General features: G+C 44.4%; 1 protein-coding gene across 4 annotated transcripts in view; it reads right to left on the minus strand.

Annotated features, from left to right (window-relative positions):
* Positions 1-3,550: 3,550 nt before the first annotated feature.
* The window catches only part of LOC110536049 (putative E3 ubiquitin-protein ligase HECTD4), an 80,108-nt gene continuing 70,532 nt past the window's right edge, over positions 3,551-13,126 (minus strand). For all 4 annotated transcript variants that reach the window (XM_036935888.2, XM_036935890.2, XM_036935889.2 and 1 more), the window contains 15 exons: positions 12,863-13,070; positions 12,545-12,768; positions 12,225-12,370; positions 11,715-11,818; positions 11,397-11,520; positions 10,637-10,827; positions 10,309-10,455; positions 9,987-10,106; positions 9,741-9,896; positions 9,531-9,634; positions 8,779-9,000; positions 8,256-8,422; positions 7,844-8,039; positions 6,668-6,890; positions 3,551-5,653 (listed from right to left, as the gene is read on the minus strand). In XM_036935888.2, coding sequence (XP_036791783.2) covers positions 5,517-5,653; positions 6,668-6,890; positions 7,844-8,039; positions 8,256-8,422; positions 8,779-9,000; positions 9,531-9,634; positions 9,741-9,896; positions 9,987-10,106; positions 10,309-10,455; positions 10,637-10,827; positions 11,397-11,520; positions 11,715-11,818; positions 12,225-12,370; positions 12,545-12,768; positions 12,863-13,070 — 2,469 coding nt within the window. In that variant the 3' untranslated portion in view covers positions 3,551-5,516. The remainder of the gene's footprint in view (positions 5,654-6,667; positions 6,891-7,843; positions 8,040-8,255; positions 8,423-8,778; positions 9,001-9,530; positions 9,635-9,740; positions 9,897-9,986; positions 10,107-10,308; positions 10,456-10,636; positions 10,828-11,396; positions 11,521-11,714; positions 11,819-12,224; positions 12,371-12,544; positions 12,769-12,862; positions 13,071-13,126) is intronic.

The raw sequence follows: 13,126 nt of genomic DNA on the forward strand, positions 1-13,126 counted from the left end.
TAACAGGGTGGACATGCACTCAACAGGTTGGACAAATGGATACCTTGCAGTAATGTGTTGCAAAATATGTGTTTTTATTCATAAATTGTAGTTACACAATTACAGTATATATAGCATGTATAGTATTTTAAGAATAAATTAATATCAATTGAATCAGGTCTTTCTGAAGGAATGGCACCTCCTCTTAGTGCAGCGAAAATACAGAGAACGACGTAATGCTGACCCAGAAAGAAGGAGAGAGTATCTAGAGAAAGAGAGGGAGAAATGGAGGAAAGATAAAGAGATAGGGAAGAAGAAGGCAATAGCTGAACTCAGTGACAGAGTGCAGTGTGCAGAAAGGAAGAAATGGAGAGATTCAAAAAGGATACTCAGAGGCAGGGCCAAGCTGAGTGCGTTGCTGCAGTCCCAAACACCCCCCTAAACTCCTGAAAATCAGCCTGGGCCTTCAAGATTAGAATATGCTTAAGATAAGGCATTTAAGATTATTAGTTGGTAAACTAAAGAGATAGATCATTTAAAATCAGAAGTGGCATAGGAGCGGAAAAAAAAGGAAAAGTACAGGAAGAGGAATGCAAGGATTAGGGGAGAACAGGCATCTGTATCGCCTCGTTCAACAGTCAAAGCATTGCTGAGACCTTAGAATGTGACATAACGTATCAAGAGGGCTCTTCTCTTTCACACATCTCTCATTAAAGATATCGAAACAAAATACAGAACTGCAAGGAAACAGAAGAACAAGCAAATCATTGCGAAAGTGACCTCTGTTAATATGTTGAAGAAGTATACACTTTAGAAGTATGCCCAGACGGTGTTGGGCTTTTCAAATAAGAGAGCAAAGTTGGAAGGGGGCCTTTACTCTTTTTTGACGAGGAAGGAAAGCAGAACAGAAACAGAAATCAAAAGGAAAGTGAAGGATTTCTTTCTCCGTGATGATGTAAGTCATATAACGACCGACCGCAAACAAACCATCACATGACTAAAGAACAAAATGCAGAAGAGGCTTTTGACTGACACAATGACAAATCTGCATAGGAAATTCCTGTCTGAGGAACTTGGCCAGTTGTCCTATACCTCCTTCTGCCGCCTCAGAACATTTGGGGTTGTTACGCCCAATGACAGTGATCGTGAAACTTGTCACTGCAAAACCCATGAGAATTTACAGTTCATGACAAATTCTCTTCACAGTCTTGGGCTTTTGTCCACCAAAAACCTTGAGGACATGGTCAACTCAAGTATGTGTGACCCGAAATCGAAGCTATGTGCTTATGGTGAATGTAAGGATTGCTTCCTCACCACTCATCCAACTCTGAAACCTCCTGGGAATGTAGAAGTTCCTCTGACACAATGGAGACGATCCAAAAAGATGAAGAGAAGTGCTCCATGATAACCGTGAAGAGGGAGGTCACAATAACAGAAACTGAACTGGTCAGTCAGTTTCAAGATAGGCTCGCCAAGTTTAGGCAACCCATCTTTAATATCAAGTGGCAATACCAGGCCTATAGGGAGCTTAGGGAGAGTCTGAAGAACAATGAATGCTTGTTGCACATTGACTTCAGCAAAAACTATTCATGCAAATACAGTCAAGAGATCCAGTCTGTGAATTTTGGAGGATCTCATCAGCAAGCCACTCTCCACACTGCTACATATCAATCACCAATTGCTTTTTGCTCCATTTCACCATCACGGAGACATGATCCACCTGCCATTTGGGCCCACCTTGATCCGGTTCTTGCTATGTTGAAGCAGAAGTACCCTGAAGTCAGTCAGCTTAATTTCTTTAGTGACGAGCCGGCTACACAATACAAGCAAAAAGGAAACTTCTACCTACTTGCCACAGAACCACATGAACAAGGCTTTCAAGAGGTTAACTGGAATTTCTTTGAGGCCAGACACAGCAAAGGGGCACCAGATGGGGGTCAAGGGGCCCTCAAGAGATCTGCAGATAGAGCAGTGCACCATGGAAAGGATATCCAAGATGCACAGGCCCTGTACACTGTCCTAAAGGGCCCCAACTCCTCTGTGGAGATGTTATTCATGTTGTTGAGGTAAGATCAGAGGTAACTCTCCTTCCTCCCCATACACACATACATACATTTTTCTTGTACAGTAGCTGGTTGAGTATTGAAATGTATAAGGTGTTTGTTACTCGTTATATCTTATAATATGCTTTCTCTTCTCACCTCAGATGCCTGTTTTAAATGCCATTAAAGGAAGGATGAAGATTCATCAGGTTATCAGTGTCTCACCAGGCCAGATAAAATACAGGGACATTACTTGTCTGTGCAAGAAGGATAGTGGCATGTTGGACTGCTCAAAGAGTCAACTCTGGGTGACCCTGCAGCGTCTAACCAGCTCCCTGCATCTCATGACAAGCATGACACCACATGGCGACCTGACACCATCAAACTTAATCACATAGGGGAGTGGTGTGTTGTCAATTATGACCATGAAGGATACCCTGGCATCATCATGGATGTAGAGGAACATAACATTAAGGTGAAATGCATCAAGTCCAAAGGAAGATATTTGTTGGTACTCAGATGGACAGATCATTTGTCTGATGCCAGAGCCCAGGCTGTTAATAGATGCTCTGTGCAGATGGAAAAATCCACCTGGAAGAATGTGGAAGAGCATTTGGGGTGAAAGGGGAGATATGGAAAGAGGGGGAGCGAGAGAGAGGGAGAGGAAGAGAGGGACAGGAATGTGTTTTAATGCTAATTCCAATGATTTTGTACCGTCAGTGTATTTTTGAGTTGTTTTTCACAACGAATATGTAACTAAATAGCAGTTCCAGTGTTGTTACTACATGTATTACTATGTAGATGTCTATTCAGGGTTAAATTCATGTTCTGTCCCGTTATAGCTGTCCACTCTGTTATACCTTGGTCCACCCTGTTTGTTACCTTGGCATCTTATTCAAATTAATTCAGTTACATTGTCAAATATCAATAATTTGTGTCATGTATTTTAGAGTAAGACACGGCCAACACCACATAATTATAAACTTGGATAAAATATAATTAATACCGGTCTCAATTTAGAAAGATAAGGTGCAAATTAGATGATGTTCTGTATAAAACCACACATCGTATACAAAATCTGTTATTTCTTTATAATTGGACCTGAACAAATGGACAGGGTTGACAAGGGGACACAAAAGCTTTATGAAAATGTAAATATGATTAAAATATTCCAATGAAAGCAATTAAAGACAGTTAAGTGTATGTCCGTAACAGGGTGGACATATCTTATGGCTGAATCACTGAAAATGTGTTTATAATTGTATAACTCTAAGTGCTGGAGCTTGACCAACATGTTTTTCTACAAGTATAATATTTCCTTTTTATAGTAAAACATTAAAGGAAAACCAATTCTGAAATAAAATGTCAAATATTGCATGGTTCAAATGGTACTGTTTTGTGATATTGACCCTCAAACAGAAAAAAATATCAAATATTGATGTGACTTGGGCGCATAGGGCAGTCCGTGTGTGTTTCCTGAGTGTGTCTCCTGACACTAACACAAGAGAAATAAGTGAACAACAAGACACTTACATCAAGAAATGTTTTATTGTGAGACAGAAATCTCAAACGCCATCTTATTCTTTACCCCTCTATAATCCATTTTAGAGATCTGTGTTATGTTTCTGATGTGCAGAGGTAAGACAGTAAAAGTTAAGTTAATGCAAACATAAATAATTGTAATAAATATCAAGTAAATGTACAGCACACATTTTCTTACCGCAACACCCCTTTGTATGTATATGTCCGTTTTAATGGTCTATTCAAATCCTCCAAAAGGAGGTAAGAACAGAAAGAGTGTCCTTGTTAGCAGCGATTTACCCTTTAAAAGAACAAAACCAAACTAATTTGGCAAGCAATCCAAACATCCATCTCAAATATTTTGTGGTAGCTCTCATTGTGTTCTTCAAGTCCCATCCAAGTCAAATAGCTGTTTAACTCACACAAGAAAACATGTTTCACCATTGAGTAGAAGAGAATGAGCGGTAGAATCCATCTGAGTTCCAAGACATTAAGGTGACATATAACTAGTCATTTCAAAATTGGTAAAAAATAAAACCAAACAAACTGGATATCCAATAAAGAATATCCTAGATATATCATTATTATAATCATGTTTTTTCCCTGGAAGAATAGCGCAGAACAAAACAAAACAAAAAAACGATTGTTGAAGTGAAGCATCAAATATAATGTAGAAGTCTATTTACATGTTGTCTTCTGTGAAGTCCTTACACAGCTAAAACGTTTTGGTTATGGGTCAAACAAAAAAGCAGCAGAACCACTGCTCATTCGTCACAGGAAATATATAAAAAGGCTAGACCCCCTGGTGAGTGGATTGTGTGTGTTTGGCGGGGGGATTCGGCGCACATTCAGTAGCACACAAGCAATGTGGGAGGGCAGCTCGGGATAACAACATCTCCCTCAAATTTCACAAAGCAACACAAGTTTCGTAACCTGAAATGCAAGTATAGCAGACCTGGCAACCCAAAAAGCCAGACTTGACAACCAGGTAGAGCTTTAGTCGGTTAGTCCAACTTCAGTGTACCTGACCTTACCCTGCTGCCACGGCTACTAGGATAGTTTCAAAACTCAAAACTGCAACCTCACGTAATAGATTAATATGACTTTTTACAAGACATATACATACCCTCTTTATAGACTTAAATAAACCATATTCACTGTATATATAGGCTGATAGTTAGTTTAGTCTTTTAGCAGTCTATCTTTACAGGCAGTAACTATATAATGTCATACAGAGTGCTTGTCAACGTTTTGACTGCAGAGAGCTGACCTGGTAAAAAAAAACAGAGTTTCCTTTTCTATGTCAATCATCAAACAATACACAAGCCTTGATTCCAGAGGAATATTTTGGAGTTTCCTTTTCACACAGACTCCCTCTCCCCTTCTTGAGGAGGAGGTGCTTGTGGTAAAGGCATGCCTTAGAAAGAGTACCCTCTGGAAGGGTGGGAGGGGGAGCAGTAAGAACTAAGCTTAGAAGACCAAGTCCTCTGAAAGAGGGATGGGGAGGAAAGTGAGGGGAAATAAGGTGGAAGAGAGAGTAACTTTCCCTATAATCAAAAAGGGTATGTGCCCTGTCATAGGTCCCTCCCACTATGTGTGTAGTGATCAGTCAGCTCACTGCCACTCCAAAACAGAGGAGATAACAACATTAGTGTCAAGGAAAGCGGGGTTGAACTCCCCTACATCAGCTCTGAAAAAAATTGTCAAAACACACTCCTGAAATGCTCAACCTGATTAGAATGTTTTTGAAATTAAGCAAAGCCAAACATAAAACAAGTAGAAAAAAAGAAAAGCTTCAGTGTCTTCTTGGAAAGCAGGTTGGCCTTCTGTTCTGTGGGTAGCTCCAGGAGAGGGTGGAAGTAAAGTTGGGCAGGAGAGGGGTTGAGAGGGTGGGGCTGTATGGGTAATAAATAGTAGGGTTGGTGTTGAAGCTGCATTTATATGGAGGTGGTGTACTCCATCCATCAGGTCCCTTTAGCCGCTGAGAGGGTCCTCACGGTAGTGGATGGAGTAGCGCAGCTTCTCCAGCATCACATCCAGGGAGCTGTACTGGGGCAGCTTCACCATAAACATACAGGTCTCCACCCGGATGTAGCGAGAGTCTGGCGAACCTGGAAACCACACAAATAGGTAAACATACTGGATGAAGAAAAATCATCTTAAAACATTAAATGTAATATTTACATTTGAGGTTTTTTTTGTAGGACACTGGCTTCTTACTTTATCTTAATGAAAAAAAAACATCAGTTGCAAAGATGTGAAGAAGTTTTGTATTGCTTATGTTTTTGCTATTGTGAACTCATGAAGTTGTACATACAACAGCCGGATCGGCTAGTCACGGTAAAACATTGATATGTTTTACTCTTGTTTCTATTCCTCTGCTCCTACTAGGATGTCATTGACATTTGGCACTAATTGCAGGTGTAAATGTTACATGTATAATATAACCTTTAAAACATTAAACATCTGCAGAAAGAGCTCTGCACTTCTACTATGTTCAAATTCTGTTCTGCTGAGAGTATTATGTGCAGTCTGGAAAGTCATTTTCCATCAATTCCATGTTCTCCATGTCAATAATGGCCCATAGTATGATTGTCATTGCCTGGAACAGAAGCAGGCTGTCTCGTTTAGGGACCCTAACCTCTAATCTATGGAAGCTACTGTACTCATCAATCTAGTTTTACTGTTCATACTGTTGTGGTTGGAGTCTAACATTGGTTACATTTTTTTGTTGCTATCTAAAATATAAAAAGTTGGGGTAAAAAGTCCTTTGAGCAGCTTTGACACTTTGGTCTACTCTAAATATTATTTGGAGTTTGATCATAAGGTCTGAGATGATCCGTTTTAAGATAACAGCTCTGCATCTTCTCCCCATATAACATCCCCTACTAATTAACACACAATACATCCAGGAAGGGTGAAAATAGAAAATCATTATTTCAAAGCCGTCCAAGTTAAGACAGTGTGAGCTAATAAGGACGATAAACACAATCCTCCCAAGAGTTTGTGCACAAACAGCACAGAGGACATCAAGCACTTAGTAACCCGTGTGGCTTTGACTCGTGTGTCTGTTGTCCCACTACAATCTCCTATGACACACACCACTGACTTTTCCAGGCACTTACCTGCTCCCCCGTCCGGAGGGGCGATCTTCATGGGGTAGGGGGGTACGTGGGCGGTGTCCGGGCCCCCGTCCTTGCAGGGGCAGGTGAAGGGGACGCGCTCCTGGTTGCAGGAAAACTTGATGAACTTGCAGAGCTCCTCCTGAGTGAAAACCTCCAGCGCCATCCAGAAGAACTCAATGTGCTGGTCGGTCTCCATCAGACCCACCTGATACATGGTGTGGGCCTACAGAGAGAGAGGTAACAGGGGTTCATGCAAAACAGGGACAATTATGGGACTCTTCTAGGCAAAGACATTCACTATTACTGCCCACCAAAAATATTATCTTCTCATTACTCTATACTATAACTCTTACTTCTTAGTGTTGGATGAGGATGGTGGAGTGATGAATGAAGGTGTGTGTGTGTCGTAGGATTTCAGAAGGGGATGTGTACAGTAGGTGTGAGTGTCCTAGGGTTTCAGAAGGGGATGTGTACAGTAGGTGTGAACAGTAGGTGTGAGAGTCCTAGGGTTTCAGAAGGGATTGTGTACAGTAGCTGTGAGTGTCCTAGGGTTTCAGAAGGGGATGTGTACAGTAGGTGTGAGAGTCCTAGGGTTTCAGAAGGGGATGTGTACAGTAGGTGTGAGTGTCCTAGGGTTTCAGAAGGGGATGTGCACAGTAGGTGTGAGTGTCCTAGGGTTTCAGAAGGGGATGTGTACAGTAGGTGTGAGTGTCCTAGGGTTTCAGAAGGGGATGTGTACAGTAGGTGTGAGTGTCCTAGGGTTTCAGAAGGGGATGTGCACAGTAGGTGTGAGTGTCCTAGGGTTTCAGAAGGGGATGTGTACAGTAGGTGTGAGTGTCCTAGGGTTTCAGAAGGGGATGTGCACAGTAGGTGTGAGTGTCCTAGGGTTTCAGAAGGGGATGTGTACAGTAGGTGTGAGTGTCCTAGGGTTTCAGAAGGGGATGTGTACAGTAGGTGTGAGTGTCCTAGGGTTTCAGAAGGGGATGTGTACAGTAAGTGTGAGGTGGCAGGGAGGGTATGGTATATGTATTAGCTACCTCGCACTCTCTGCGGGGTTGGAAGAAAGCGGATATTTTCAGGGATACAGTATTTTCAACCTAACTTCCGTTTCCCCTGAAAAACGGATGTGGGGACTCCGCTAAGGCGTTGTGACGCCTGCTACGTTAGGTTAGCTACCTTGAGAAAATCCAGGTTGATGTAGGGCAGGCCACAGGTTCGTAGCTCCACCTCCAGGGGACTGAGCATGGTGAGGAGCTGCAGGGGGATGATGGAGCCCAGGCCTGCACGCACCGCTGTCATACACTCCACATTCTGCAGCTCCCGCAGGCGCAGGCCCCGCACTGCTCGCGCATACACATCCTTATTCTGCCAGCTACAAACACACACACACAGGACAGACAGTGTAGAGGGATATAGGGGTTAAACAGAGTTAGCACATTCTGTGAAAGTCAGAAATTACTGTGCTGAAAGGACAGAATTATTTGGAGAGAAAAACTGACGGCCAAAGGGAATCGCATTAGAGAACATCAACAAAGACTCATACGAACTAAACAAGTCCCTGGGCCATAGAGACAGAATGTCACTGTACCTGACACCAAGGTTGTGCCCCCCCTGGCACAGGTCCACCTCCTCTCCAGTCATAGTGATGTAGGTGAAGGTGCAGCAGGGCTGGCTGGGGGAGTCAGGACTCTCTCCTGAGTTGTGCTGGGTCGAGATCTCTGCACACAGGGCCTCCAGATCGTCCTCGTCACTCACCTAGGTTGCAGAGGGAAAGGGTCAGGTAGAGGTCAATGGAACACTGTTCTTTGGGAACAAGGGGGGGAAGTGGTATGGTGAAACTACAGTCTGGGTTTGAACTGTAGAAAGCAGAAGTCAGTAGTGACTGTATGGAGTTTACAGTAGAAAGGGACTGGTCAATAAGCTAGCTATTGGCCGAACCATGGAACATCTGCATACAGCATCACCAGTTTTTTGATGGGTTCGTTTCTGGTCAGAGCTTTCAAAACTTCCAGGGAGTCAGGAAGTAAGTCAGTTCCTCCTTTCATTATCAAAATCACCTCAATTTCTCCAGAAACATGACCAATATGCATGTCTAAATGACTGTCTCTTACACCCTCAAACTTCTTGACGTAGTTGTATGTGAGCAGGTCGGCCTCCTGCAGGTCCTGCTCTGGGTCCAGAGGCTCACCCACCAGGCTCTTCCAGAAGGAGCCCAGCAGGTCCAGGGGCAGGGGCACATCTGCCCGGATGGCAATGCCCAACAGCTGGCCAAAGAACTGCAGCAGCTGCTCCTCCGCATAGCTGATTGGACAGGGCGTCAGAATATACTTCCCCTTTGGAACAAAACAGCACAGAAGCACCACAATCAAGTTAGAGACTCTTCTAGCCTATCAGTAATACAGTGATCACTGGCCATGTAGTGCCCAACTGGTTTGCAATCCAGACACGGTTTACACTCCTATTATAAACTGGGTGGTTCGAGCCCTGAATGCTGATTGGCTGACAGCCATGGTATATCAGACCCTATACCACGGGTATGACAACATTTATTTTTACTGCTCTAATTACGTTGGTAACCAGTTTATAATAGCAATAAGGCACCTCAGGGGTTTGTGATATATGGCCAATATACCACAGCTAAGGGCTGTATCCATTCCGGCGATGCATCGTGCCTAAGAACAGCCCTTAGCTGTGGTATATTGGCCATATACCACACCTCCTCGGGCCTTACTGCTTAAGTATATACTGTGGGGAGTAGGATTAATACATATGTGCACTACTATTGAGACATTATCATCGTTCCTGGTGTTACAATGTTGCTGCAACCAGGGAAGGCAGATGGGGGTGGGGGGGGTCACTGTACCTTGTTGCGGTTGGCTGCTGCACTGGGGCAGGGGAGCAGCAGGGAGAGGGCGGAGCTCTGGAGTTCTTTACACACCTGCCACAGGAAGTGACGAAAGGAACCACCTGGGAGAGTCACAGAAGTCAGGGGTCAACTTAGACAGTGTTTCAGTCTTATCAAACAGAGTTCATTCCTTTAGGACAAAAGTGGGAGAAGAAGGTTGATACTAACTGGTGCCGTGGACCTCCTCTCCAGTGAAGCGGATGTTGAAGGCATAGGTGGGGTCTCCTCCGCTGGCCAGCTTCACACACAGCTGGGACGAGGGCACACAGGCTAGCTGGCGTGCCGCCTGGCAGAAGTAGGTGTTCTCTGAGGAACGGATCTCTCCTGGAGGAACACACACCATCAACACTCAACGTAGAGGTCATAACGTGAATGAAGGTAAAACAGGGCTCTGGGCCTGTCCTGTGAGCTCACCTCCAACAATCTCCAGAGGGTCCAGTGTGATCTCGGGGGCAGCGTGGTCTGCAGTCCGCTGTACTGTGGCGTTCAACACCTGGTTCATCACTATCACTTTGTTATCATAGAACACCAGGCCTGCATAGAGATAGGGTGGAGGTAGAATGAGTAGGTCAGCAAGACGTTTTTAATACTGTTCATATGGCCCACCTACAGCTTAAACGATTTAACAACCAGCCAATTCCCTGACACAACACCACTCCTTAATGATCCATACTGTTGCTGTGTGCCATTGACCTGACAGAGCAGTTCTGATATGTTATTTTTGTGTGTGTGTCACCTTTGGCCCCAGAGAGCAGTGCTGCGATGCTGTTCTGGTAGGTGTGTGTTTGTCTCAGCTCCACCAGGGGTAGGAAGAAACTCTCCAGGGTGTTGTTGAGAGACTGCAGGAGAGCAAAGCGCAGACGCAGGCTCTCCACAGGCACATCTACACACACACAGGGGAAATGTGAACACAGCAACACATATACGCAAATACACATTCCCACCCACTCACTAACACACGCTTACACTCATGATTACTGATGTCCAATACCACACAAACACGTGTAATAATAGACTGTGTATGTAAACTAATGACGTGGTATGTCAGTGAGCAGGTCACATACTGAGAAGACAGGCCACGCGTGGGTCAGCAACGTCACTGGGCTCCAGGTAGGCCTCATGGGGGTGCAGCCTGGCAGGTGTGATGGCCAGGTGACCACACAGCCTGTTGATGTACTGAACCAACGCTACGTCCATCTCCAGGCTCCACCTCCTACAGGCCTTTTGGGCATGCCGCGTGTCTATACAGGTACATCTGGAAAATCAGAGGAGAGGGAATACAACAGAGTGGTTAACCACTACATATGAACAGATCCTCTTAATGCAGATGTAGGATCTTAATTTGATCACTATTGTTGCTGAGATTTCCTGCACAGCAGGAAAACGTGTAGTATATTTGATGTTTAAAAGGCTTCTGAAGTTTGTAATTTCCACTTTAAAATGTCAGACTTGATTTGCCCTAACAAAAAATGTATCAACCCTTACAAAAATGTAAATGAATTATAATCCACATTTCCTGGCTCAAATCAAGATCCTACATCTGTGTATAATATGGCTTAATCTGGCACCAGCTGGCTTTCTCTAATTACAGAGATTACATGTACTGTACAGTGCAGTATAGTGTGTGATTCAGATGATTACACGTGACATCATTTCTTAGAGTACATCATGTGTAAATGTGTGATGTGTGTTGACGTAACAATCGCAATGTGTGTTCCATGCTCCAACTGTTTACAACATGCTCCAGTCATGTGTGTTCCTTTCCACACTCGGAGTGTGAAGGCTGACTGCAGGGCCTGGAGGGGGGCGGGTCGCCAGGCTCACCTTTCAAAGTGAAGGTCGTAACCGCAGGCCAGAATGGCCCTCCACACGCTACGGATGTCCTGCTTGGCCCGGTCCACAGCAAACTTATGGAAGCCCTCCAGAGTCAAGTACTTCTCCTCTGGGACTATGTGAGAGTGGTGAGGGAGGAGACAATACATGTAGAAATACATTAACAGCCAGACTCACAGATGCATGGACTTTATGCTCTCAGTTTCCATCTAGTCATCTACATTCTAACTGGAGGGAACTGTTCCTCAGCTCCAGAGAGATATTGGCTAGACAGATGGGTAACATGAGAGGGTACAGAGTGGTCAGTACCTTCAGGCTTCTTGGCAGGAGATTTCTCTGTGTCCTTCTCATCAGGCCTGGATTTCTCAGGGGACTTGGGCTTCAGTACAGTCTTCTTCTCACTCAGTGCAGTCCTGACAGAGACATGGAAAAAGGTCAGGAACAGGGGCTAATGGAAAATGTCTGTCCAAATGAGTACTGACGAATGTCATGGCTGAAATAACAGTATACTGAACGAGGCTTGATTTGATGATTAAGCATAATAAGCAACATTTAATCACTCTCCATTTTCCTTCTGTAAGTGGATAAAGAATCCACAGAGAACAGCTTTTATTGCTATTTTTTCTTAACATGAGAATTGAATTCGTAAGACTCGCTATTTAAGTAACACATTTCAGCGTGGGAAGCATAAGAGAAGGCTCTTAGGGGGAGTGTAATTTTGAAACCCACTACTTTCCATAATTACAGGTGGGAGTGGAAACTATTTCAGAAAATGGTGTTCAGGGTGGCATTGTGTGTGTGGTGAAGGACAAAACTCACCTGACGCTGTTGAGTACAGACTTCTCCTTGCTGGGTGGTTTGGTGATGGGTCTCTTGGTGCTCACCACCTTGACTGCGTGCTGTTCCTTACCCACCTTGCTGTATTTGTTCTTGCTGGGCTTGGTGGTGCCATATTTACGCAGAATCTGTGGAACATATAGCACTGCTCAGACAAACATGGCTGCAGATGCATATAGATGAGTGTGTGTGTGTGTGTTTGTGTGTGTGTGTAAAATCATGTGGATGAGGCAGGGTCAATTAAGCATATATCTATTTTGTTGTCTTCAAACACTCATGGTGGGGGGGGGGGGTGTACCAACCTGCGTCAGTTGGTCCTCCAGCACCTTCTTAGGCGGCCGTACATTAGTGAAGAAGACGTGGAGGAGGTTTCCAGTAGTCTGGGAGTTGATCTGCTCCTTGCTCAAGTAGATGTCTGACACTTTGACAGGCTTGGCTGGTGTGAGGCTGAGCATCTGCTCTGAGTGTGCACAACTCTTGAAGATGTCCATCAGCACGTCTCGTGCACTTGGAACCAACTTGTCCCCTGGGAACATAGGAGAAAAGATTAAGACCCCTCCGGATGTAGGACTTTTATCTGTATTGATAGAGTACAGATGATTGAGCCATAAACTACTTACCTCTGAGAGACTTGTTCAGGAAGTAGTCTTCAAGGGCGGAGCTACCCTGTGTGTCAAACAGGCTTGGGTTGACGCTGGAGGCTGTGAGGATCTCCTCATTGGTCAGTTCCATCAGCTCCTCCTCACCCTCCAGGCTGGATAAGCCAATCAAGTCGCTGCTGTTGAAGAGACTAGCGCGGATCTTTTCCACTTTGGCTCGGGCGCGAACCTACATTCAGGATGTGCAAAACAGATGAAGGACATGCAAGTCTGCCTCCATCAAAG

Source organism: Oncorhynchus mykiss, chromosome 11, assembly GCF_057628025.1.
Source record: "Oncorhynchus mykiss isolate SJ-2025 chromosome 11, ASM5762802v1, whole genome shotgun sequence".
Lineage (NCBI taxonomy): Eukaryota > Metazoa > Chordata > Actinopteri > Salmoniformes > Salmonidae > Oncorhynchus > Oncorhynchus mykiss.